Source organism: Ammodytes marinus (assembly GCF_949987685.1).
Source record: "Ammodytes marinus genome assembly, chromosome: 3".
Lineage (NCBI taxonomy): Eukaryota > Metazoa > Chordata > Actinopteri > Uranoscopiformes > Ammodytidae > Ammodytes > Ammodytes marinus.
In genome coordinates, this window is record NC_137232.1 from 5,711,931 (window position 1) to 5,738,257 (window position 26,327).

General features: G+C 43.2%; 1 protein-coding gene across 7 annotated transcripts in view; it reads left to right on the forward strand.

Moving 5' to 3' along the window:
• The window catches only part of rap1gap2a (RAP1 GTPase activating protein 2a), a 90,174-nt gene that overhangs the window by 63,217 nt on the left and 630 nt on the right, over nucleotides 1-26,327 (forward strand). For 2 of the 7 annotated variants that reach the window (XM_080025275.1, XM_080025279.1), the window contains 21 exons: nucleotides 2,184-2,268; nucleotides 7,832-7,867; nucleotides 11,353-11,385; nucleotides 11,663-11,884; nucleotides 12,367-12,470; nucleotides 13,641-13,719; nucleotides 14,386-14,439; nucleotides 15,654-15,737; nucleotides 15,850-15,950; nucleotides 16,806-16,935; nucleotides 17,555-17,710; nucleotides 17,942-18,013; nucleotides 18,805-18,891; nucleotides 19,056-19,196; nucleotides 22,011-22,160; nucleotides 22,314-22,426; nucleotides 22,564-22,668; nucleotides 23,239-23,365; nucleotides 23,948-24,050; nucleotides 24,502-24,575; nucleotides 24,841-26,327. The exon at nucleotides 24,841-26,327 is cut by the window's right edge and continues 630 nt beyond it. In XM_080025275.1, the coding sequence (XP_079881401.1) occupies nucleotides 2,184-2,268; nucleotides 7,832-7,867; nucleotides 11,353-11,385; nucleotides 11,663-11,884; nucleotides 12,367-12,470; nucleotides 13,641-13,719; nucleotides 14,386-14,439; nucleotides 15,654-15,737; nucleotides 15,850-15,950; nucleotides 16,806-16,935; nucleotides 17,555-17,710; nucleotides 17,942-18,013; nucleotides 18,805-18,891; nucleotides 19,056-19,196; nucleotides 22,011-22,160; nucleotides 22,314-22,426; nucleotides 22,564-22,668; nucleotides 23,239-23,365; nucleotides 23,948-24,050; nucleotides 24,502-24,575; nucleotides 24,841-24,849 (2,065 nt within the window). In that variant the 3' untranslated portion in view covers nucleotides 24,850-26,327. Of the gene's footprint in view, nucleotides 1-2,183; nucleotides 2,269-4,419; nucleotides 4,553-7,560; nucleotides 7,623-7,831; nucleotides 7,868-11,352; nucleotides 11,386-11,662; nucleotides 11,885-12,366; nucleotides 12,471-13,640; nucleotides 13,720-14,385; nucleotides 14,440-15,653; nucleotides 15,738-15,849; nucleotides 15,951-16,805; nucleotides 16,936-17,554; nucleotides 17,711-17,941; nucleotides 18,014-18,804; nucleotides 18,892-19,055; nucleotides 19,197-21,498; nucleotides 21,631-22,010; nucleotides 22,161-22,313; nucleotides 22,427-22,563; nucleotides 22,669-23,238; nucleotides 23,366-23,947; nucleotides 24,051-24,501; nucleotides 24,576-24,840 lie in introns of those variants that run through there. The other 5 variants (XM_080025276.1, XM_080025280.1, XM_080025277.1 and 2 more) reach the window with 4 other exon arrangements.

Here is a 26,327-nt window from a genome sequence, read left to right on the forward strand (position 1 = left end):
CACTGTGCATTCCTCCATCACATGGGGGGCATTTGACTTTATTCATTGAATGGGTGGAGTCAGACCCCATGGGTCAGACAGATGAGTAAAATTTTACTCAACATGCATCTTTTTGTTGTTCAGGGAAATTATTGATTGTTCATAAAATAATCAAAACTTGATAAAGCTCTTCTTACAAATAGGGGAGAGTGGCCTAAGTTGTGCCAGTGGGCAACTTGTGCCACCCATTGTTTCTAGATAACCATAGAAGACTCATCCTGTAAAGAAGGGAGAAACATGGAATAAGCACATTTAAGCTCAAAAAACTGTGTTTTGCCTTTCAAAGTAAAATTTCCATGATCAATGTTTTTTGATTATTGTGTCTGAACAATTATAGACAAGTTTGAAAACATTTGACACATGTTTTAGTGCTTTAGTATGCTACACGTTGTGTCTATATAATTAGGACGATGTCAGCCCTAAACTGCTGCATCATGCTTATTATCCAAAATTCTGGGGTTGAGGTGATTTGTGCCAAAGAGCCTAGGTGAGTTTTAAGTAAGTGGAGTAAGTAATGGATGTGTCTTGCAATACAGTTTATGAGATATATATCAATGGCACAATTTACCCCATGGTATTTTCTCCAATGGCACAACTTACACCACACCGGGGGCAAGTTGTGCCACAAGACAACTTTTTTCCGAAAGCTATATTTCGTCAACAGTTTATTCCAGATCCAAAGTTTTTATTGTCGGGGATACACAACACCCTGAAATATATGTATATATTTGAGTTGGAGACTTTACTGTCAAGGCCTCACTTTAAAGTCACTTTGAGTAAAAAGTGGCACAACTTAGGCCACTCTCCCCTAAATCTGTTCAAATGTAATGTTTTTTAATTGTATTATTTTGCATGGATGTCTGCCTATGAACAAACATAGTGTTTAAATGTTTAGATTTATGTTTGTATGAAAAAAAAAATCATTTAAGTTACCGCCATTTAGTTAATTCCTATAATTTCCAATTTTGAATATTCCCAAAATTCCCGAGCGAAAGTTCCCGTGGAAAGTTTCCGGAAACTTTCCGGTAATTTACCGGAAACTTTCCACCCCTTTGCAACCCTACTCTGGATTCTTTGTAAACATTCTTGTTTTCATATTTAGCTTGTCCATCACAGGGCACCATCTCCAGCAGGTTTGATCCGAATAAGCGTCAGGTTTTATGGGGCTAAGCTCATCCTCCTGATGCCTCTTGAGTGACAGCTCTATACCTTCCCTTACATCTTGGATACAGTGCTCTCATGCTTCTGAGTACGCTGCAGAGAAAGAAAGACACAAAAGAGGAGAAGTGGCTTCACATCGCTCAGAGGACTTCTCTTAAGGTCTCCCTGACAGTGACAGCCCCTGGGACTCCACACACAGCGTGTTAAAACCAGCAGACAGCCATCTGACACTCTGCTGCACATTTAAAACAGGCTTTTTCCGCTCACCCACTCAAACCTTAAATTGTAGCTTCATTAAAATATAATACTGCAGTGAGTCAATAGATCTGGCCCATTTTGCAGATATTTTTGGTGTAGACCATGTTATGCTGAAATATGATGCGTTCCTGTTACCCTTGTTGTATTATTTTTTTTTCAATGAAATTCGGAATTAAATGGCACATTCTTCACATTTCATCTCTACATTTTTATGTTGCATTTCAGTGAGATGTTCTTTTTTTTATTCAATTTCCATGGAGAAGTGTGCTTATTCAGGTTAGCTGTTTATTTGACCCTTGAGCTAGCATTAAGTTAGTTAGCTAAATTCGACTCGTCCGTGTAGCGCCTATGAGCTTCTTTATTATGTAGCTTACTGTTTTGTGTTTTGACTGTGTCCTCCTCACTGGTAGAACGTGTTAGCAGAATATTGTTTTGGTGTCTTCTTCTTGGTCAAGCTAACACAAGCAGAACAGGATGACATTTGAGGATAAGGACAGAGAAAAGGGTATCGAGCCTTAATTCTGGTGAAAGCAATGGCCATTTCAGAGAAAAGAAAGGTGCACAAATCTTTCATTCGCCCACACTCAAGCAAGGATGGTGCATCCGCCTAATGAAATGACTGTGTGAAAGTACAATGCGTACACAAATGAGGACGGATGACCTTTGCTACATTTGAAAACCTTTTGGTGGTCATAAAGTTCAATATATCAACCTTGTTTCTCCAGGAAACAGGAGCTGCTGAACATAACCAACGTCCCTCTGGCAGAATGCCCCCCCTCACCGCCCCGCACTGCGCCGCCCAACATGAAGGTAAGGACACACACATGACACACACACACACATACAGGCATACCTGTGTCCAGACACACACATCTTAAGATGGATATTGACTTATTGACATAGTCATTGACATCCTTTGCCCTTTGGCCCTTTAACCTTTTAGAACTATCTATTGATTTTGATTATCCTCGTTGAGAAATGTGTTCGGCAAGCAAAGCAGCGACAGTGACAAACTGCAGTGTCACAACTACTTTAAGTAAACTATACGTGGCAAGGAAAAGAGATGTACAGGTCACAACGCTGTTTTATTCCACGACACATATATTTCTATGTTGTATATTCTAGCAGCTTCCATTTCAATGAGCTATGTATTTAAAATAGTACAATGGTATGAACCTGAATGCCTGCAGTAGATTCACTGCGTTGGATTGGTTAAGTTCATACTGCTTTTATCATGTTCTGATGCTATGCTACATTGTATGGCATCTCAAGGTCATCAACGCAAATAAAAGTCGAATTAGGGAAGCTTCTTTATTATGATTATTCATCATTTATATTTAAATATCGCTTTCAGAGAGGGTGAACATCATTTTATAGATCAAACCCCAATGTTTCCAATGTTGCAGTGGACTATACCCCAGGTGTGGAATGATGTTGTTTGCATTGTTAGCTATACAGTATATCAAGGCTGATATTGGTTGAGATGGCTATTGAGGCAGGGGAAATAAGAGCCCAAGACGCAAAGCTCATAAGAAACTTAACTGTACTCCCCTAGTGTTAAATGCTGGGTTGTGTAACTCAGCACCAACACACATGTTTTAGCTCTTCATTTTTACTTAACATTTAACATCAAGTCCCTTCTCATACTGTTAATCTGCTAATATGCATTTTTTGTAGTTTTTTAGCAAGGAGGCAGATTAGCAGGGCGATATAAAGGAACTCAATGGCGGCTCCTGCAAGAGGGAGACACTTTCTACAGCGTGTCACCTTGAACTAAGCCATCATTATTGAATCTGCTTGAAGACAATGCCCAGGGAGATGGCACAGAGAGAGAGAGGGGGGGGAGGGCGGTGAGGAAGCAAAAAAAGTTTACTCCATGGGAAGAAAAGACAGGGAGAGCTGATTGACTGAAGATGTGGTCTGACCATACAACCTCAGTACCTCAAGCTAAAATACACCCATTTTCTTCTTGATGTGTGGCTGAGTTCTGGTGGTTATCATTCAGCAACCCACACGAGTGCTCTAATGGTCAGATATTAACGATCAACGTCCTTCCATGAGACTATACAAATTTGACTGCAATGTGTATGAGAGAGATAAAATTAAAAAAAGTGCACTAACCACAGCTGATGATACACAGTGCCCTTACAAATGCAAGCAGGAAACATGTGTTGTGCTAATCAGATTGACAACAACCAAAAACATATTTGAAAAAAATAGTCCAAAAGGAAGTTTCCACTGGCTGCGAATGCCACCTTTCACACAGAGCAGTTTTGGCCCTGATGTACCCTGTTGTGCATTTAATCTGCTGGCTAATGCACCACTCATATTACAGAAACATTCCCAACTGATGGAGCAGCCGCCATGTCGTTGCTACACAACATAGTCATTGGCACTGCGTTTCTACGGCCATAAAGATGAGTCTCCTGAGGCCTCGCTGCCTGGCATGGAGATGTGGATTGTGTGCACCTGGCCGGCTGTGCAGCGCAGTGCTGCCACTACTGGGCCATGTTTGTCTTTCCTTTTACTCCTCAAGAGGGTTCTTTAGTGGTGAGGACGCGTGTGTGTGCACTTCTCTGTCTGTGAGTGTGTGTTTGCGTATTGTGTGTGTGTGCGTATTGTGTGTGTGTGTGTGTGTGTGTGTGTGTGTGTGTGTGTGTGTGTGTGTGTGTGTGTGTGTCCGTGTGTGTGCACGTGTAATTTTGTACTTTGGGGTGCCTCACACTGCACTTAATATTACCAGTCAACCTTCAAAGACACTGCCACCGCTGACACAGCAAAACAAAACTTAGCTGCCCACACAGACCCACACACTCACACACTCACTCATTTAAGAGGTCAGCTGTGCTTGTTTATCTGCCTCTGTGTGTGTGTGTGTGTGTGTGTGTGTGTGTGTGTGTGTGTGTGTGTGTGTGTGTCTGTTGTGGTCGAGTGTGCTGCAGAACTTGCCATTCCTGTTTCGGGAGCTTTAGGGCTTGAAAGACAGAAAGGTTTTAAGTAAAGAAGAGGGAAGTGTTGTAGAAGGAAGTCAAAAATGAAAAAAGGAAGATAAAAGGACAGAGGCGGCTTAGACGTTTTAGCCGCCATAGTTAAGGTAAGTCTGCATTTTGACTCAAAACACTATCGGCTACTCTGTTAGAGAAAACAATGGGATATGTTGAGTAACATCCATAACATTTAGCATGTAAGTTTACCTGCACATCAATGTACAGTTCCATTTCTCACTTCACTTCCCAGTAGCACGCTGATTCCTGTGTAAACACAACAGCAGCGTACCTGTGGTCAGGTGAACTTTACCGTAACACGCGTAGTCGAAAGAACTGGCAGGGGAACAAACACACTTCAGCTGTGTCAGTCAGCACTGCTCAAGTCAGTGGTGGCCCTATATTTTCACAGCTATTATTCTTAAGCACCTGAAGTAGGCTATAGTGAAGCATTCTTGTCAATATTGGTGTTCTAGAGAGTGTAAGGATCGGGAAGCCATTTGTGGGGATGCAGTGTGGAAGGCACAGGCTGACATGCATGGTTCTGTTTATGAACATGTAACCTCTTGTTTGGGAGAGGATTTTTTTACAACTTCACATTCCTCAGGTAAGAGACAGTCAGTGTTGTGATGGAATTGTTATCCTATACGTCTTTATTTTTGGCAGATTCACTCCCACATGTACAGTAGTTCACGGCAGTGTTGTATAACCCATGGAGCAAGCTACTGTAAAACAGCCTGGAGTGATCTCTCAAATTCTTGTGTGTGTGTGTGTGTGTGTGTGTGTGTGTGTGTGTGTGTGTGTGTGTGTGTGTGTGTGTGTGTGTGTGTGTGTGTGTGTGTGTGTGTGTGTGTGTGTGTGTGTGTGTGTGTGTATGTGTGTGTACAAAGTGTCTGTGCAAACATCAGCATGTGCTTTATGAGTTGTGCTAGAAGAAATTCCTATGTTCCCATGCCTGATGGTCCCACAGTCCTAAGTTCCTGAAAATGGCGATGTAGGGTGTATTCACACGGGGAATGTCCGCTAGTTCACTTGCTTTGGTCCAGACCAAATAGAATTGAGTTTTTTGTTTGTTTGGTGTGGTCCACTTTCATATTGCCCCTTCTATAAAAACATGACTGTTGCCATGGAAACGTATACTGATTGTTTTACTATTTTAGACCAGGTTTACATAAGCTTTAACCCTGAATATTAAACAATGAGACTTATAATCATTGCTGTCAGTGTGCAGATAATAATGTCCAGGGCTTTACATGAACATGTGTGATTCTCTCCAGCCAACGAGCATGTCAGTGAATCAGTCAGACAGGCCTGCACTCAGGCCAAGTCATCTGCCTGCGCTAAGTGGTACACCCAGTGGGTTGCCATGGGAGGATAGGGGATGATAGTGTTGCTGGGCTAAAGAGAGAGAGAGAGAGACAGAGAGAGAGAGGAGAGAGAGAGAGAGAGGAGAGAGAGAGAGGAAAACACAGACAAAGGTGTGACAGAAAGGAACAGAGAAGAAGATAACAGAGCTGAGAGGAGAGCTGAGAGGACCAATCAGCCCAGTGAGACACTTCGATGAAAAGACACAGAACAAGCAGTGCAGTGGACAGAGAGGTGAAACATTCAGACATCCAGGTCCTGTTTGTCCATGGACAGCGTATAGCAGAAAGTCAGATGTCTCATGTCTGGTGGCTGTGGGGGGAAACACCACCATGGTTTGAATCCACTGTCAGGGCTACAGGATCCCTGCTACAACACAGTCCTGGACAACATTCCTTGATGACTGGCAGCTCTCCTTCCTTAATGATTCATAGAACAGGCTGCAAAAGATGCTTTTTACTATACTCTACCTCCTCCCTTCCCTTGACGCCCTAATAGGATCTCAGTAAACCTTACACACACACACAAACACCTCATGGCAATGTACCGTTGGCTGAGGGAGGCACATGACAGCTGCTAGAGTTGCTATCTGCACAGCTGTGCTTTTTGTTGGTCTGGCCGGCTGGTGTTGACAGCTTACAACACATTTAACTGGTTAATCTTAACTCCTTGATAAGATGTGTGTGCCTGTGTGTGTGTGCTGATGTCAGTCGGCAGAGTTGGAGCCTAATGATAGACTTAAATATGTTCACCTGCTCCAAGTGCAGATATCCAGTTTTTATTGCAGCAGTGCTGACAAAATGTAGTCATTAAGGTAAACATTAAGTCATATTTCACTGCTGAAATACACATGACTCTTGTAGCTTTTCACCTATCGGTTGGTAAGGCATTTGTTTGCTAGTTCCTTCTTGCTTTGTATTTTATGACAGTAGTGGTAGCCCCACCCGGATGTATAGTTAATACGTGTGATAGTGCATGTAATTGTGTGTGGTTTTGGCTGTCAAAGCATATGCAAGTGTAAGTTTAATTTCTTTCACCAATGTAATGTACGTAATACCAGCCACCACCATGTTTTACAAGTAACACCCTCTTGTCCGGTGCTGGGGATCCAACCAGCGACCTCATGGTTACTGGTCGGCCCCTCTTTCCTCTAGGCCATCCTACGACCCTTTTTTATCTGAGTGAGTGAGTACAGTGAGTGAGTGAGTGAGTGAGTGAGTGAGTGAGTGAGTGAGTGAGTGAGTGAGTGAGTGAGTGAGTGAGTGAGTGAGTGAGTGAGTGAGTGAGTGAGTGAGTGAGTGAGTGAGTGAGTGAGTGAGTGAGTGAGCGAGTGAGTGAGTGAGTGACTGACTGAGTGAGTGAGTACAGTGAGTACAGTGAGTGAATGAGTGAGTGAGTACAGTGAGTGTGATCCCGGTGGCACAAAGCACGGTACAGTAGTAGGCCATCAACACCCTCACAACTTGTGTGTGTGACAACGTGGAAGGCAGAGGAGCGAGGCGGGCGTGTGAATGCCCTCAGGGATGCATGTGTTCATGTGTGCGTTTGTTACCTCCTTTTCTTTTGAGGAAGTGGTTGCTTATCAGTGTGTGTGTGTGTGTGTGTGTGTGTGTGTGTGTGTGTGTGTGTGTGTGTGTGTGTGTGTGTGTGTGTGTGTGTGTGTGTGTGTGTGTGTGTGTGTGTGTGTGTGTGTGTGTGTGTGTGTGTGTGTGTGTGTGTGTGTGTGTGTGTGTGTGTGAGGCGGGAGCTAGAGGCTGTTAGGAAAAGGCTCTCCCCTGCCCTGCCCTCTTCACACAGCTATGTTTACACTGTGGGGTGAGTTCTGCTGCTGCCAACACTAATGTTGCCTAAGTTGGATATTATTTTTGTTTCGCATTGAGTGTCGAATAATTTGCATAAGGTATAAATTGGAGGGCGATGGCGTGCAGACTAAATGTGTGTTGGTTGGTGTCAGTAGACTTGGGGGCTATAGTGTTACACCTTGTTTGACATTGTTGTGTTTGCTCTTCTTCTGTCTGTTTCAGTCTGCGGAGTTCTTCGACATGCTGGAGAGGATGCAGGTACCACATTTCCATTGATTGTTGTCTGGGGAATCCAGTCCCCTCTCTTTCCTCTACTGTAATCCATCTATCTTTTTTCCTTATTTCACCATCTGCCTTTTTCCTTCAACGTCAACTTAATTTGTTGTCCCCGAAAGGGCAATTGGTTTTGCAGCAAGAAATACACAGATAAACCAGACAAAATACATACAACACAAAAAGAGAAATTGTATGTATATGTTTGAGTGCAAACAGTACAGACCATGAACATACTGTACTGTGAGATCGCTGTCCTTCTCTCTCTCTCTCTTTCTCAGACCACAGCCAGATTTTATTTGATAGAAGGAGGAGACAGACATTGATGATTCAATCAGTGTAGGTCAGCCTGCCGGCTTGAGGCTGTTGCACAGACCGGCTAATAGGCATGCTGGAGGGCAGAGAAGAAAGATCTGGATCCGGCATAACTTTTTTCCCCCTCCATCTCTTTATGGAGTTCATTCAATTAATCGATTTATTTCAAGTCTGTCTCTCTCTCTCTCTGTGTGGGACCACTTTGTACCCTCCACAGGCCCCCCTAAGGACACGCGCTTTGAGTAGTCTGAGGGCAGATGGAGATATGAAAAGGGAGAGGAGGAGGAGAGAGAAGGTGGGAGGAGGAATGAAAGGGGGCAGGAAGAAAAGAGGGAACAAGTGGCCAAGGGGAATATACAACGACAGGTGGTGGAAATGCTTTTTTGCAGGGTCCTTGGGCTGGTAAATAATGATTAATGGTACATGGTACAATGGATTCTCCAAAATGTGTGAACTTGGCCGCCTGGAACAATCTAGTCACTTTAAATGTTCAAGAGCTCAACAAAGAAGGAACCTTACTTGTATGCCACTTTTCAGACTTGCTTTCCAAGTGTGAATGGACCCATCACTGAAAGGTCTGAGTTATAGAGAAAGCTATTTTTTGTTTAATCTTTATTTATTTTAATTTTTTTGAAACCCATGAAGGCAGCACATTAAACTTTCTAAAAATAAATGTTGAAGGCTTCTCCATCTCCCTCATACAAAATCTCCCATTTTGACCAGTCATTTTCCGTTAAGGATTATATATTCGGTATATTCTTATTAATAAAAAAAAAATATGAATCCTAATGACAGGTATTGTGTGTATCCAATGCGTGATATAGATTATTCCTTTGTGTCACAGAGCTCAGTTGCTATCCAATAATATTAAAAAACACATCAATGATCCGTTGCACTGGGTGACATGTTGTAGCATCAAATGTGTGTTAATCCGCTGCTGAAAATAGTTCCCAACAAATGCACTTTCCCCCTGTGTTTGGTAGAAAATACAGTGCCCAGCTATTTTTTGGGATAATTCTAATTGAAAAGTAATTGGAAAGTAGTGAGAGGGACTAACATACAGTATTCATGGATCTGTTAACAAGTGAGAATAGCAAGATTCAAGTCATGACTTCTACTAACACTGAAGCTAAGAGGTGGAAAGATGCTGCAGGACAGGCTGACTGAAGACATCAGCAGAGTTATTTGAAAAGTGTGACAGCTGGATGACAGTCAGTCGATGCAGCCTCACGATCAAAGAGTCTCTCTCTCTCACACACACACACACACACACACACACACACACACACAGTGTGCACCTGATCCATCTTTTCTGAAACTCAGCCAGCATCGACCTGCTCTCTTGAGCCCTGCCACCACCACTCACTCCAAACATTTTGGAGCTCAGTGTTCAAAGTGTGCTTCAATACTGCAATCTGGATGGTCCTGATGAAGGTCACCTCTTTTGATCCACATTTTATTTTATTTTCTTCCCTGCTTTTCTCTATAACTGGCCCCCTCCACACACCCCTCCTTCCTGTGTCCTTTCTTGAACTCTGTCTCTCTTGTCTATGAATTAATATGAAGGCATCCTGAGAGCGTCTTTGTGATCAGTCTCATATTGTTGACGATGACTCCCCCGTGACTGTAACAGCTGCTTCATCAACATGCACTCAGACACACCACACGCAGGCTAGACTGACATGTGTGTATGTATGTGTGTGTGTGTGTGTGTGTGTGCGTGTGTGTGTGTGTGTGTGTGTGTGTGTGTGTGTGTGTGTGTGTGTGTGTGTGTGTGTGTGTGTGTGTGTGTGTTGCAGTTTTAAATGAGGGCTGTCTGATTCCTGGTGCGATTGTTTGCATCAGAAGAGACTGTAATGGTGCGAATGTATGTCTCTGAATCCCCGCATTCATTTCCTCACGTCTTTGCTAAGCCGTGCTGTAGACACCCGTAATTGGCCAATTTACTCTGTGTCTGTCCAATTGGCTTTTCTGCATATATACACACAAAACATTGCAGAGTGCATAAGGCCTCGGTGTGTGTCTCAGGGCTGCTGTTTCCCAAAGTAAAAGCTATAACAAATGCGGAGGGGAACACTTAGCATGTCTGGAAGTTGGATTCAGAGAGAGAAAGAAGATGACTAAGTGTCTGTATTACGTGTGTGCGTGTGTGTGTGTGTGTGTGTGCGTGTGTGTGCGCGTGCGTGTGTGCGTGCGTGCGTGCGTGCGTGCGTGCGTGCGTGCGTGTTAGCAGGGTCAGTGCATTAGCATGTATGACTCACTCAGCAGTCAACAGAGACAATGTGGTCTGAAAACGAGACGGACTGCCCTGTTCCCGGACAGTTTTTTAAGTGCGCAAAAAATAAATAAAGAGAACTTTCTTTTTGACCCTTGTGCTTTTCCGTCCCCCATGCTGCGTACCGACACTAATAAGGTCCCTAAAGCTGAGGAGCCCAAAAGAAGGAAGGTGTGAGCAGACACCAGACACGCATCAGCACCATCAGTTTGGTTTTATTGTGTGGTCCATTCCTCTGCATGCATTTCCTTCATCTCTGCTTCATCATGCCTCCTGATTTGCTCTGTGCTTGTTCTTTTCCCATTGGCCGGCCTACAAGGGATTCTGTGAATGCTTTTCAAAAAATTCCTCAGGCCTTTTTAAAAGTACAATGTCAATAGCCTCTTGATCTGATTGATTAGAAGTTGAATGAACTCCAACTACCAATTGATCCTCTCTGGACGGCCAGTATCCTGGCTCCTGCTGCTGCAGAATATAAATGACGGCCTGTCCGTATAGCGCCGTGCTGTCAGTGGCAGCAGACGGGCCTCAGCAGTATTTAGAGGTCATACACCAGAGCTGTGATACGCTAGCAGACTTCCAAACAGGCTCAGTAAAGCTTGTAACCCTAGAGGGCCACTGAGTCAAAACAGCTCCAGCATCACCAAGGGGGAGGGGGGGCACACCTTCATCGATGTTTTGCTGATGACTGCGCATTTTGGGGCCGTTGCATCATCCCCCCGAGAGTCCTTTTGGCGTAATAAGTTGTTACCTTTTTTCGTTCCCGTGTTTGTGGCTGTGCTTGCAACTGTGTGAGGTGAAAGTCAGTGAAGTTCACTTATCTTAAAAAAGTCTTTTTTAACGGTGTGCGTGTCCTCTGTTTATTTCTTTTTTGTTGCAGGATGACTATATCCCCTACCCACGGATAGAAGATGTGAGTCATCTCTCCCTAACACTATCAATATATACACATCTACAACATTCTCATGTGGCACCACCACTAGCTAAGAGTGTTTCTGACAATAGATGATTCATTGTCTGAGGAAGAACTTTGCATTTTATTATTATTACATGCCTAACAAGGTTGATTTATGAGGGTGCAATTCTGGACAACTTTGCATGCCCCAGAGAAATGCCATTGTATTATGTATTTTTGCGTTCAACCCCCTCTCTGGCTCTCTCTCCCTCCCTCCCTCGTGCCCTTGTGTCAGGTCCTGGAGAAAGGTGGTCCGTTCCCCCAGGTGATCTTGCCTCAGTTTGGGGGTTACTGGATTGAGGATGTGGAGGCTCCGGTAGGGACCCCCTCCTCCTCAGAGTCCAGCTTCTGTGAGGAGGAGGACGCAGAGGAGGGCATGAGCCCCGGTGGGGGACACAGCTACCGACTGGAGTGTAATAGTGCAGCCCGCGCATACCGCAAACACTTCTTAGGCAAGGTTCGTGTCTGTGTATTCATGTCAGTGTATTTAAAGGAGCAGTAAGTGATATTGTCCTTTTAGCTACCTTCCTGTCAGTTACTGCAGTTAGCAGTCCCCTCCCGCGTCCCTACGTCACCACCACATTAACACACAGCCGTCTTCATCAGATAGTGCCGCGATGGAGAGCAGAGAGTCATCGTTCACGGGCACAGAGACCCGCCTCTTTATAGCGCTCTGTCTCCTCGCCTGATTGGATAAAACGAGCGGGAATAGTCAAAATGTTAACTGGCAATTACTGCAAGGCTAATTGATTGGGAGACCTGTGTAATGAACTACGCATACTGTTTAAGTGATTGCTGTAGGAATATAGAGTGATTTAACACATATATTAAGGAAAAACATATCAGTTACTTCTCCTTTAACAGGGGAGGTCTGTTATTCTGCACTGAGCTTAGATATCCCTCTCTCACACCATCTTCTCTCCACTTCTGTTCATCTAGGAACACATGAACTATTACTGCACTGGCAGCAGCATTGGAAACCTCATCTTGTCTCTGAAACACGAGGAGGCAGAGGGGCAGGAGTTCCTACGCATAATGCTCAGGTACAATGACAGCAAGGCACTGTCAGGAGTATACTAATTTTTGATGTACTGTATGTGTTGGGTGATAAGCAACATATCAACACAACATCCTTAACGTAGAGTTTCACATATTTTTTTCTATTTCATTCATTTAATTCCAGTGTCTAGAAGAATTATTTGTCCTCTTCTCATTTGTTGTTTAGATATTTATTCTTGTTCCCTTTTCTTGTTGCGCCACATCAGAAATTATGATTTTAAATCAACACCAAAGGTCAACCATACTGGTTAACGCCCATTCTACTGGTATCTCTGCTATCATGCCGATATGAAGTACTGTATATAATGTTCACCATGTTCACCGTCTTAGTTGAGTGGGTTAACATGCATGTGGACCAGTGTAATAAACCTTGCCTCTGGGTTAGAGGAGATAGAGAGCACCTTAACAGTTATGAAAGGAAACCAAACGAGGAGGACACTGAAGAATACCAATCAATTATCTTTATTGAACAACATGTAGGAGACACGGGACGGGAACACATGTGGAATTGCTAATTAGCAATAAACCTAATGTAAAGCTGAGGCTGATGGGAATTCATTGGTTTTTAACCAACAAGTGTTGAAAGCCTATGTATGTTGGTGCTAGAGTATGCCTCACATTAGGTATGGGGATGTCTGAAGTCAGGAGTTTTCATCCTCAGTGGACCATGAATATATGTTGCTCTTTCTGAGGTTTCTTCCCTGATAAAGGGATCTTTGGGTAGTTTTTACATATCCGAAACTAGGGTCTAAGGACGGAGGGTGTCGTGTTCTGTGCAGATTGTTAAACCTCCTAAGGCAAGTTGTCAGTTGTGATATTGTGTGATATAAATATAACCGACTCCACTTAACTCCTTCCTCCTCCATTGTCTTTTCTTCCAGCTCTGTGTGCTCCATTTCATGAAAAAAACTCTGAACAGATTTGTATGGCTGGGGTGGACAGCTTTCTTTCAATGATCACAGTTGGTGACATTTTCTCTAGCATTCGAGATAAAAAATAAAAAATTCTATGTTTTTACCAGTGTGGGCACCACCAGTATCGTTACATTTGGTATAATTCAGCCTTACATCACTAGTTGTTGTATGAACTAGATGTCACTTAAACAGAACCTAGAAGTCTCCTAGTAGAAATCCCCTCTTCTGATTCTGTTACAGGTCGAGGATCAAAACAGTCCATGACAGGATCTCTTTAGCAGGCATCAACCAGCTGCCCAGTGTTCCCCAGATTGCCAAGGTAAGGGCTCACAACCATGTCCTACTCTCTCCACCTTATCATGGCAAGAGCTCTGAACTGTAAACAAGAGCATACAGGAAAAGGATCACTTTTAAGCATCATTGATCTCACCCTTTGTTTCATTTCACGACAGCGCTTGATGATTGCTTTTTAATAGCTTGTTTTAATCTTCCACTGATAGAAATCGGTTCTTGAGGTGCCAATAAAGCCGACCAGTGCAAGTCCAAATTATTGTTTGGTAGAAGAGATCTGTGTAATAAACACAGCTGGGAATATTCTGGCTAAAGAGCAACCGCTCAGTTTGCATAGTTTGTATTACTCACTTCAAAAAGAAACTTGCTCAAGACTTAACACTTTCCTGCAGTATCAATATCCATTAGTCCAATTTTGGACATGATCATTTTTACCCTGACATGCGATGCAATGATCCAAGTTTAGGACATTGATAAAAGAAAAAAAATATAATAAACCTAAGATGTACAAGGAGTAAAGGATTATGATTGAGTAAATTCCTTTAAACTTTTGTTCTTCAAATCAATTGTATGAAATACATTTTCCCTTTTCTATCTCATATAGAATGGTATCCATTCTTGTATATATCATGATATTGTTCTCACAGTGTGTACGATATGAGTCAAATACATGAATCTGTTTTTTTGCTTTTAGCTTCTGTGTGACGATGCCACAGGGCTGAAGTTCAACCCAGTCCTGTACCCTCGGGTGAGTTTAGCCCCAACTCCCACAGCTTCACCGCGGCTCATCCAGTTAGTTAGATACTGTATGTACATTATTTGTTCCAACTGACATGGGTCTCTTTTCCCAGTAGCTTCTTCTGAGAGACAATGGGGACACTGTGGTTTTGAAAGTCCAAATGCCACTTTACATTACTGTCAGCCAAACCTTTATACTGTAGTAGCCCTCATTCAAGTAACTTATCTGTTCATGTTTATCTCTGCATTATTATGGGTCCCCGGTATGACAAGAGACTCCCAGTATGAGAAAAAAAAACAACCCTATCTCTTTTCCTCCACCTCCACCTTTCTGAAAATCTATGTTTAAACAAATCAGATTCAAATATTCCTCTTCACTTGTGATGTCGTAAGGGCAGTCACGCCCCCTCGTTACCATTCCAATTTAGCACCTCCTCCACCTGATAAGCACAGCCAGCAGACACCCCTGAATCTAACTGGCAGTTCAACTCAAACCTTCAGTAAGATTCAGGGCCAATCAGAGCAGACTGGGCTTTTTGGGAAGGCGGGGCTTAAAGAGACAGGCTTTAAAACTGAGCGTTTCAGACAGAGGCTGAAAAGAGTAGATTCAGCCATGGCACTGTGAGGAATATAAAGTTGTTTTTTGGGACATGAAACAAGTTTCAATGAGAAAACCAAATTACAATTGTGAAGCTCAACATGTGTTAGCTTTAAGGCCTGGGGCATTTTATTTACTTGTCAACCCCTTGCGTTCACCACCCTCTTGTTAAGACAAATAGGACACAGCTTATCACATATCAAATTCATAAGTCCCCTACCCGTCTAACAGCTGCCCTGCTCAGTAAGTGCTTCATTCAAAAAGCGATTGATGACTCGATAGGGCAGCAACTTCCTAAAAATGAATTTGTCCTGTGAGCCCTGTGGAGCAGTGTGATGGAGCATGCTTTCAGCCTGTGCCTCGGGATAGGAACAAAAAACAAGCCCCATCTGTGTCTCAGTCTCAGCAACGAGATCACTTCCCCTGTCGAGGGCCCTCACAGTGTGTGGCATGTCGGCCTTTACGTAACTAGGACCCCAATAAACCAGCCCTGGAGACATTTTGGAGAAGTGGGAAAAAAAAGCCAAATCTTCCCTCTGATCACAGCAACAAGAAAAGTGTGGAGCAAGTTGAGGAGGACAAGAAGTAACCACAGTAAGACACTGATGCCTTTTGTTTATGTGCAGGGGTCCCAGTTGATTGTGGCTTACGATGAACACGAGCTCAACAACACTTTCAAATTTGGACTCATTTACCAGAAGTTTGGACAGGTGAGGGATTCCATCTATCAGTGCACTCCAGTTCACTTCAACTTCCATACATGTACATCCTCCGATCTAGCGCTGTGTTGTTTCACTCATGCTCCATGTCTCGTCCCCTCAGACGTCAGAGGAAGAACTTTTCGGGAACAACGAGGAGACGCCGGCTTTTAGGGAGTTTCTGGGTGTCCTGGGCGACACCATTGACCTCCAGGACTTTAAAGGGTAAGATACTCAGCAATTGTTATCCAGAACACTGTTTTGGCCAATATCTAATCACCATCCCGCTACCTGTCCATCCGGTGTGAGGGAAAGAGTGAAGGCTGGATTCATTCAAGTAACATGACAAACTAAATAGAAGCCAGAGTAAACAAGGTCCAGGGGGATCAAAGGGAATGTGCTACTACAGAGCATTGTAATGGTAAACAGCACAGGATTAGTTGATACGACCTTGGAGCATTTTGTCCTGCTGTTTTCGGGCTGCATGCGGGCTATCAGTATGAAGCTCTCTGTGAAACTGATCAAAGAAAAGAAATTGCCACGTTGATAAGTAAAGTTGGGCTTTGTGGACTGTATATATTGTCTCATAGGCTTTGTGAATTGTACTGCACTTTTACTATGAGGACAGCCTTACACCATAGCAGACATTTTTGGGTAGTTTGACCGGGAGCCACGTCTGGTCTGTCTGGATTCATGATGTAATAGACCTTGTAAAACATGTGCCCTGTGATGCACAATCAAGCTATGAACATCTTTTTTTTTCCCAGGACAACCTGGGCTATAAGAATGAAGACAAAAAGGAAAAGAAAAAGAAAAGCGAAAATTAAATGTAGAATTTTTTTTTGATATGACACCCAAATCAATAAGTCTTTTTAAGGCCCAAAACACTTCTCTCCTATGTGTTTGGAGTTAGAAAAAAAATAAACATTATAACTTATATAAAATACATAAACAAACATTATACAAAATGTGATAACACTGAAATTTAAAAATGCATGAAGAATATAACCCTGTCTTGCTACTGATAGTTGGAGGCCCCACCACAGAGAACATGACATACGCACTGTGATAATGTGACAGGTTCCGCGGGGGGCTGGATGTCTCCCATGGACAGACGGGGACTGAGTCCGTCTACACTGTCTTCAGAAGGAGAGAGATTATGCTCCATGTGTCCACCAAGCTTCCCTTCACCGAGGGAGACGTCCAGCAGGTATAGACGCCACTTTAATGCTGGCTTTATTGTTGTCGCACAGTGGATTTAGCTGCACAGTGAGGGATCCTTTGGCTGGATTATATGTCAGTATTATACCTGTCAGGTGTGGTTATTGACCATGTGTTACGCTGCGGCTAAATGCTAAATCAAATGTTTGCAAGTTATTCAATTTCGGAGCCGCTTACACACACTCCTTGGAAAAACAAAAGATCCATTGTGCATTCAGTGGTTTATGTGTCACATAGGAGGCTCATCAATCGTGCTATTGTTTTAAAAGCGTCCCACAACCGCGAAACTGAATCTGTTGACTCACAGACACATCTTTCTCCCCTCTGCCTCTTTAGCCTATTTAACTTATCTACTTTTTACTTTCTATTCTATTTTATATATACTGTTTTATAATGCACATAAAATTCCTTTTAGTATTTGGAATTTATCTTATGTAAATATTGTTTATGTGTATCTTGTTTATCTTATTTAACTCTATATTTTATTTTATTTAATTGTATCGTTCCGACTACACCGTGGGCCAGAGATAAACGCCATTTCGATACTGATGTATGTCTTGCATGTATCGGAAATGACAATACAAATACGTTGACCTTTGACCTTTTAGCTGCAGAGGAAAAGGCACATAGGAAACGACATCGTGGCCGCCGTCTTCCAGGAGGACGCCACTCCATTCGTTCCAGACATGATTGCCTCCAACTTCCTTCATGCCTACGTGCTGGTGCAGGTTGAGAACCCCTGCACAGAACACACAACCTACAAGGTACACACACACCATCCCCCTCCTCTCCCGCTGTGGTAAAATGACACTACTCCTACTCTTTACCTTACCCTGCAAATCAAACACGGAAATAACGTGACAAAGTTCCTGACGACAAAGTGTTCTCAAGTTTCCCCTATGTTGATTTGTCCCTGGTCCCAGTGTGAAACCAGAGCCCTTCCGGTATAGACGTATAATAACGTGTGACTGCTATTTGTTTTTACACGCCAACAGGTGTCTGTTACAGCGCGGGAGGATGTGCCTTCGTTTGGACCCCCTCTCCCAAACCCAGCCGTCTTCAGAAAGGTGAGAGAACGAGCTAAGGGAATGGAATAGAGGGCTTGCATCAGGAATCCGATCACTATTAGCTGACAGAGGTTCAAAGGTGCCTTACCGACCTTTTGACCTTAAGTTACTCTACACTTAAATTGAACTCACAGGGCCGGTTTGGCACACATTAAGCCTAGTTCTGGACTAAATTGTACTTTCAAAGGACAATCTCCATTAAAATGTCCATTTAATCCTGGACTAGGTTTAGCCTGGCTCCACCCACCTACCTACTTGCGCTCAATTTAGGGAGAGAAAGCTTTAAACCTTGAATAATCACTTGGACTGCATTGTGTTAAGAACGAACAAAACAGACTTCAACGTGCAAGACGTAACCCTCCTTTTCATCTTCCATTTTGACATTAGCCAGAATGAATTTCTCTATTAAACATCACTGTCACAAGAGGAGAAACTGCATGAAAGGAAAGAAATCTGACTCCAGGACTCAGTAGAGGATTGGATTGGGTTACTGATTAGGACATGATATGCAGCACACGAGGACAAAGAGGGGATTTGAGGCCGATGAGTATTTAAATCAGTGAGGTTGATACTCTACTCGCTCATGCACAGTGTGCGGCAATACAATAGTGTAATCTGTACGGTGCTGATAAAGGTCACCTCTCTCTCCCTCTCCCTCTCTCTCTCTCTCTCTCTCTCTCTGTCTTTCTCTCTTTCTCTCTCTCTCTCTCTCTCTCTCTCTCTCTCTCTCTCTCTCTCTCTCTCTGTCTCTGTCTCTGTCCCTCTCTCTCTCTCTCTCTCTCTCTCTCCAGGGTCCTGAGTTTCGAGACTTCCTGCTGACGAAGCTGATCAATGCTGAAAACGCCTGCTACAAGTCCGACAAATTTGCCAAACTGGAGGTGACGCATGTTCGCACAAACCAAACCACTAAAGACACCACACACACAGTTCCTTCAATCACCGTTCGGCTTTTCTGACATGGCTCCTGTGTGTGTGTGTGTGTGTGTGTGTGTGTGTGTGTGTGTGTGTGTGTGTGTGTGTACGTGTGTGTGTTTGATCCCAGGGGCGAACGAGAGCTGCGCTGCTGGACAACCTCCATGACGAGCTGCACAGACAGAGCCAGGCCACTCTGGGTCTGGACCAGGCCGGAGACGAAGACAAGCTGGAGAACGGAGGGCACGGCGGGCTGCTGGAGTCCTTCAAGGTGAACACCCAACCCTGGACCCAAGTATCTGTGATATGTATTGAATGGCTCCGTCATTACAGCACAAAGAGGAGTGCGTGAGCTTTTTTCCTGGCTGTAGGTCGACTAAATGTCACAGGTCTGGGAGATGCTGCTGCTGCTTTTCTCTACACTTGTAGATTGTGACCTTATATTTCCTGCAAGTGTGTGTGTGTGTGTGTGTGTGTGTGTGTGTGCTTGAAAAGGAATGCCAACACTGCTGTGCTTACGTATTTGTGATACAATGATCTTTGTCTCTCTCTCGCTTTATTCTCTCATTTGACATCTTACTTTTACTTTCTCATCACTCTCTCTCTGTCTTCACACTCTTTTGTCCACAGCCAAAGATTAAGGGATGTATATATAATCATTAAAATGTGTATTTTTGTGTCTGTCTGTCTGTCTGTCTGTCTGTCTGTCTGTCTGTCTCTGGCTGTGTTCAAAACGGCCTCCTAACGTCCTACTCATACTCATTTTGATGTCAATTTGAATATGTTTTGGTTGTGTATGCGAGTTTGTGCAGGGGAGAAATGCCCGCATGAGAACTTACTTCAGGGAAGATTTTGTGTATGGACGACTGGTTACTACTCCTACTCAACCGCCCCACAATGCATTGCGTCTTTACAAACGACACAGAAGTTATTCTAAAACATTTAAAAAAAATTGTTGCAAAGACATGGAAGGTGACTGAGAACAATAAACTGTAGAAAAAAGTTATTTTACAGTTTTTTTACGATCGCTAAACCACAGTGGGCACAACTGGAACGACAAGTGCAAAACTCTAACAACAGTATGCAGAGCAGCGGTTCATTCGGACCAAACTGTAGCTCGTTTTAGCTCGTTTTTCATTGCTTATACACAACTTTCAAAACTCTACACACCTATCTCATGGCTTAACCACAGCCTGCACAACACTGTGGATTTCCAGCACTTTTTTCAAATGCTAACACACTGCTGCCACAACTATAAACCACACATTCAAAACAGAATGAATCCCTTTCAAACACTGCGGATTGCAATTTCAACTGAAAAACTAAGATGTCTTGTTTAGACTTGTTAGTGAACATATATACAGTATAAAGGGAAAGCTCAAAAATATATATTTTTTTGGAAATGGACCCAGGAAGATAGGTTGTTGGAGGTAGAAGAGTGGCAGTGAGAGTGTGGATGTGTGGAGGAAGACCTAGAAGACATAGAGCTGTAATGTCTGATGAAGTCCAGGAAGGGTAACACTGATAGACCCTGTTGTGAATCATGGTCTCTCATTGAGAGAGGCAGGGTTGAGAGTGCAACCCAATCTGCAAAAATCTAAAGTTGCATCTGTAATACGAATTTTCCAGCAAACAAACAGCTTAGAGTTGCATCCTTACAGTAAATGACAACATTACAGGAATTGATTTCTGTATTACAATTTTAGAATATTTACACAGATAAATACTACATTTGGAAATGTTTTCAATAACATATACAAAATGTGTATCTATTGAAGCAAACTTCTGATCTTCATTTCTTTTTGTTTTCCTTAAAAAAATGGTATGTTATAAAATAAACAATTTCATGTGAAATAATTTCACCCTTTCATCAGAGAAAATATTATGTAATTTGTGTGAAATAACTCATATTATTCAAACTGTAAAGATTAAAAGTTTGTAATTTGTGTATTGGGGTTTGATGCTAGTGTTTATACTCTGAGTGTGTTCTGAGTGACACTGTGTGTTATCTCAATGAGGACAATTCATAGTGTTTGCTGCACTGAACCTGTTTTGCAGGTGAAGTGAACTGTTCAGCTCCAATGACTGTTGGTAGTGCAGACTGTAGTTAGAGTTTTGCACATTAAGCTACAGTTGTGCCCACTGTGGTTTAGCGATCGAAAAAAACTGTAATTTTCTTTTCTTTGCATTAACATTCTTCTGGAAGTCCTAACATTGAGAATGTAGACCAGACGTCAAAATACATTTATTATAAACAATGTTTTATTTACAATGGCAGCTCGTTAGCTTGTCCACTGTGACGTGATTCACGTCAGCTGAGATGCTTCTCAATACTTCAGTGTAAACGGTCCTACGAACGTCGCATACACAATGGATTGTTAAGTAGACAGTATGTAGTATACATACATGTTGAGAATGTAGTAGGGAGGACGTTAGTAGGCTGTTTCTAACACAGCCTCTGTGTGTGTGTGTGTGTGTGTGTGTGTGTGTGTGTGTGTGTGTGTGTGTGTGTGTGTGTGTCTGTGTGTCTGTGTGTCTGTGTGTGACTAATTTGGCTCTCTTGCTCTTTGCAGGCATTATGGACAGCTATGTTGCACTTTCTGCAGTCAGTACCAGGGGGCGCTGTTCTCATTGTTGTGCTGGCAGTGGCTATGTATTACTTGTTTGTGTTACTGTAAATGCAACAGAAGATCACAACACAATCAATAAACATTATTTTATATGACGTTGTTTGTGTTAATAATTTCAGAGAACATAATTACTTCATGATGTAGGCCTATCTGTGGTCCGTAAAAAGACAAAACATGAACATGTGTTATCTAATTTCAGTTTACTGACCAGTAAGGATTGTGGAAACTGCTATGTTCAAATGAATCTTGTTATCAATGAACTGAATCGATATACAATCAAATTCATTTTAATAATAGAGATTAGCACATTAGCACGTTCATGGAGCTACTCCAACTTACTTTGCTTCTTTCTTGGAGAACGTTGCCCTCTGGAGGTTGTGTAGTATCATAGCACAAATGATCTTAATTTAAAATGATTCATACTGCATTCTCTTGTTTCCTCTCCCTCCTCCCAGAGAGCCATGCGTGTCAGGAGCCACTCCATGGAGACCATGGTGGGGTCTCACCGTCACAGGAGCCCTGGGGTAGGAGGTGGTTTGCCAGCCAGCGTTAGTGGAGGGGTATTGCCGCAGAGCACCAGCGAGTGCACAAAGAGCACCTTCACTGTGAGTAAAAAGGGTAGCCATATGGGGGGTGGGTGGGGGGGTGACCTCTTACTGTTCCTTGTTCCTTCTATCAAACATAACCTTTTAACACCAAGAGTCTGTGACATTCATTTTTTAAAAAGGAGCAACATGACTGTGATTTGTGCTCTTCAGCCTCCTGTGTTGGGGGCCAAGTCTCCTCTGAAGAGCCCGGTGAAAAGGCGCTCAGGCCTCTTCCCCCGTCTCCACTCCAGCACAGACAACCCATTGGACAAACAGACACGCAGGTATGTGTTGATGAGCACCTCCATGTTCAATATCACCACCATGTTTACTCTGGTTTGTTCCTGCATACGCGGTCAGCTGGAGTCCAGGATGATTTCACGTTTAGCGTTGTCCTTAAATGTGTTCCTTTGGTCTGCAGTGACCAGAAGCCTGCGGAGATCTGCCCACTGTCGCTGTCCCAAGAAGTGAGGTCGGAGACCTCGTCAAATCCCAGCTCGCCTGAGATATGCCCCAACAAAGAGAGGTAAGACCGGCGGTAGTTCCACTCCTCTGAGATCTACGAAGTACACTACACAAGTTTAATGAAAAGACAATCAGGCTGTGTTCCAATACACATACTTTCTGCTATTTAGTATGGTAGAAAAAAGATTTAGGATGTCCCAATTCCTGTGGTCGATTAAAAATACCTGGATGTCTACTAGATCCGGAGGAGATTTTTAGTGTTGAAAACAGCATCCTATTGGGGCGATTCTGACCCACAATCCAGTGCGTACCGGAAGTGACATCACATCGACGAAGCCTCTTTATGAAAACAACCGGGAATGTGACGGATATAAAAGCAAGAGGCAAGATCAAGGCGCAATGTGATGATGAAATAAATATGTAAATGTATGTCCCAATTGTAGCTTATTGCATCCTAACTAGATTATTTCTATGGTCAGATGTAGTATGTAGAATATAAAAAAGAAAGAGCATGCGATTTGGAACGCAGGGTCATTCTAGGTAAAATGAGTAATTGGTAGGGCCGAGCTTTCTCCACAGTGCAGTCACATGAAGATCATCTGACTTTCTGCCCAAATGTCTTCCTAAACAGGCCGTTTCTCAAGCTGAAGGAGTGCAGCAGCATCAGTGGCAGACCCAACATCTCCCGCTCTTCATCCAGCACCAGCAGCTTCAGCAGCACCACGGGAGAAACAGAAGCCCTGGAGGAACTGGAAGCAGTAAGTAGAACTCTCACGGTTCACAGTAGTAAAATGTATAGTACAATCTCTTCTGTAGTTCTGTCCTACTGTATCTGTTGTTTACAATGTAATACGCTTGTCTGTAGCATGTGGTTTTGAAGTGTAAAAAGGAGTGTGCAGTTTGTTGCTAGTGTCAGAGCTTCGATGGATGAAATAGTCTGCAATTACAAAGTGTCTAATAGAGTGTCCACAGTGAGCTCATTGATCATGATCATTACAGCTCCTGTCACTTGTTGTGTATCAGATGACACTCCCTGTCAGTCTTGTTATACATCATGTGACAAATGCTGCCAAAATCCTTCCAACTCTCACCATTCAACTGGGTGGGATTCTAGATTAGAAGACTAATGCACTTTCATATCTGTGTGTAAACATGAAGCTATTGTGGTCTCAGCTATAGCTTAGCACAAAGACTGGAAACAAGGGGAAACAGCTAGCCTGGTTTGTTTACACTGATCCCTTCACGAAGCCAGGTGTAAAAGCAACATGTTGTCTTCAGTTTCTTTGCTACTTCATCTCTTCCTCCATGTTAAATGTCTCTGTGCTGTCTATGCCCCCTAGGCCAGCCATCCGTTCATAGCGACCTCCTCTGCCTTTAGTCCTGCCCTCAGTGTGGACAGCCAGGGATCAGGGACCCCTGTTATCATGTGCCGCAGCCCCACAGGTAAACCTACATCCACACACACACACTCGCGCACACACGCACAAACGCACCCTCGCACACACACGCACACACACACACACACATCCTTGTACGTCTATCTTTGTGAGAACACTTTTTGACATAATGCATTCCTTAGCCTCTTACCTTAACCTTAACAATCACAACTGAATGCCTGTGCCCAAACCACACACTAACACAAACCTACCTAGTGTAATTCCACCCCCAACCTTGAAACCAAGTCCTAACCCTCAAACAGCCCCTTGAAAAAAGAGAGGGCAGGACAAAATGTCCTCACTTTCCAAAGAATATCCTCACTCAAAGCTTTAAGTGGTCCTCACAAAGCTCCATTCACAAGTACAACCACACACACACATACTGATAGCATTTTAACAGAGATGACAAGATGTGTGCCATCTAAAGAGACTTTCCTTCCTTTCTTATCTAAATTCAGCAGATGGGAGGAGTAAGACATCACCAAGGTCCAACTTGAAGTTCCGCTTTGACAAAATGAGCCACTCATCTGCTGTAAGTCCTGTGATGCCTGTCTTAGTGTTAGCGTATTTTAATAAATGTTCTTGTGAAAGCATGTTTTTAAATGTTGGGCATTTTGAATGAACAGTATAGGTGTGTTTTATTTGACTTAAACTGTCCATCTTACGGCCATGTCATGACCTACAGAAAACTGTACTGTCAGTGACACAGTGGAGCTGGTGTTGGGTCATGGCCCAGATTGAAATCAGTGAACATGCACCTCTAACTGGCCTCCCTTGTCCTCTTTTCTGTCTTTCAGTCCGAGTAGCTTTGTGGAACAGAAATAACTGAATTGCATAACAAAGTGACAGCGTGGGCTGACAGAGCTTCAAAAAAAAAGAAGAAGAAACCACAACAAAAACCACAAAACTCCATTAGAACCACTTCATCCCTAACCGAGGAGAATCGGACACGATTAACTAACTGACAATACTGTGAGTGTATCGTGAGAAGAAGCAGCTGATTTTAACCCAACCGTTAGCCACAGAAATCAGCCCATAACTTTGCCAATGTTACAAGATGCTGCATCTCACTTGTTAATTGTTCACGTGGAAGTTCCTAGCATTGTACTGTGTGAGTGTAGGGCCAAGCTAGGCCCAGCCTCAGCTTTTATTCCTCCAGCATCTTGATTAATGGAGAGACGCAGCGATCTAGAAAGAACTGTAACAGGAGACTATGGCCAAACTGTTACTCTTTATCTATAGCCCATTGCTGAGTGATGTCTGTAGAAAGGATGTCTGTTGAAAGGATGTATTTTAAGTGGTTCCCTTTTTGCCTTTTGCTATAAATGGTACGTCTGGCCACAGTTCCTCTTTTGCCTGAAACAAGTGCACAGACACAACCCATGCAAAGACACTGGGAATTCTCCACTCAGCACCTTGAAGAACCGAGATGTTCTCTATGTGGAAAAAAAAGCATTTCTAGGGATCTCCTTTGATTTTCGACATGCTTTTGTAACCTTGCTAGCTGCCGCATCATGTCTGCTGCACTCTTAACACGACATTGCTGAAATTCAGTCGATATAGAAGCATATAATGAGCTCATTTAGGACACAGTAGGAGACCCTGCCGACACATTTGGCCATAAGCTTATTTTAGCCAAAGCTGCGCCTTACAATCTATCAAAAAGCCCTTTTCACCACCAACGCGCTCTCTCTCTCTCTCTCTCTCTCTCTCTCTCTCTCTCTCTCTCTCTCTCTCTCTATCCCTGTCTGACTGTCCCTCTCACTGTGTGAGAATACAAGAATCTTCTGGATCTGCTCAACGCACAGGTGTGGTTGGCCGATCCTCACCCACATTTGCTGAGAATAAACGTTGCACTTAGCTGAAAAATTCTCACCTTCTGACTGATACCTCCCATTGAAGCTCGCTAGCTCGGCGTATATCTGTGTGAGTGTCCGGTTTGTGGCACTGTTGAACAGGGAAAGTCTCCAGGGTTTTGAAGTGTCCCAGGGTGTGAGCAGCTGACAATGACTTGAAAAGACGCTTCAGGTGAAAAGAACCATTGACTCAAGCTTTGGCAACAACAACAAAAAATCACTTTGAATGTGAACTTGGGAGCTTTTTTTTTCTTTTTTTTTATGTATTTTTGATTTTTGGTTGTTATTATAAAATACTTACGAGTAAATTGCAAAGCCAGTTGCTTACAAGCACAATAGTCCTCAATTATACCACAACATTAGCCCGGAGCTGCACAAAACTAGGGTTAGCCGGGCAAAGTGGCAGCAGCGTGCTAATGAAGAAAAAA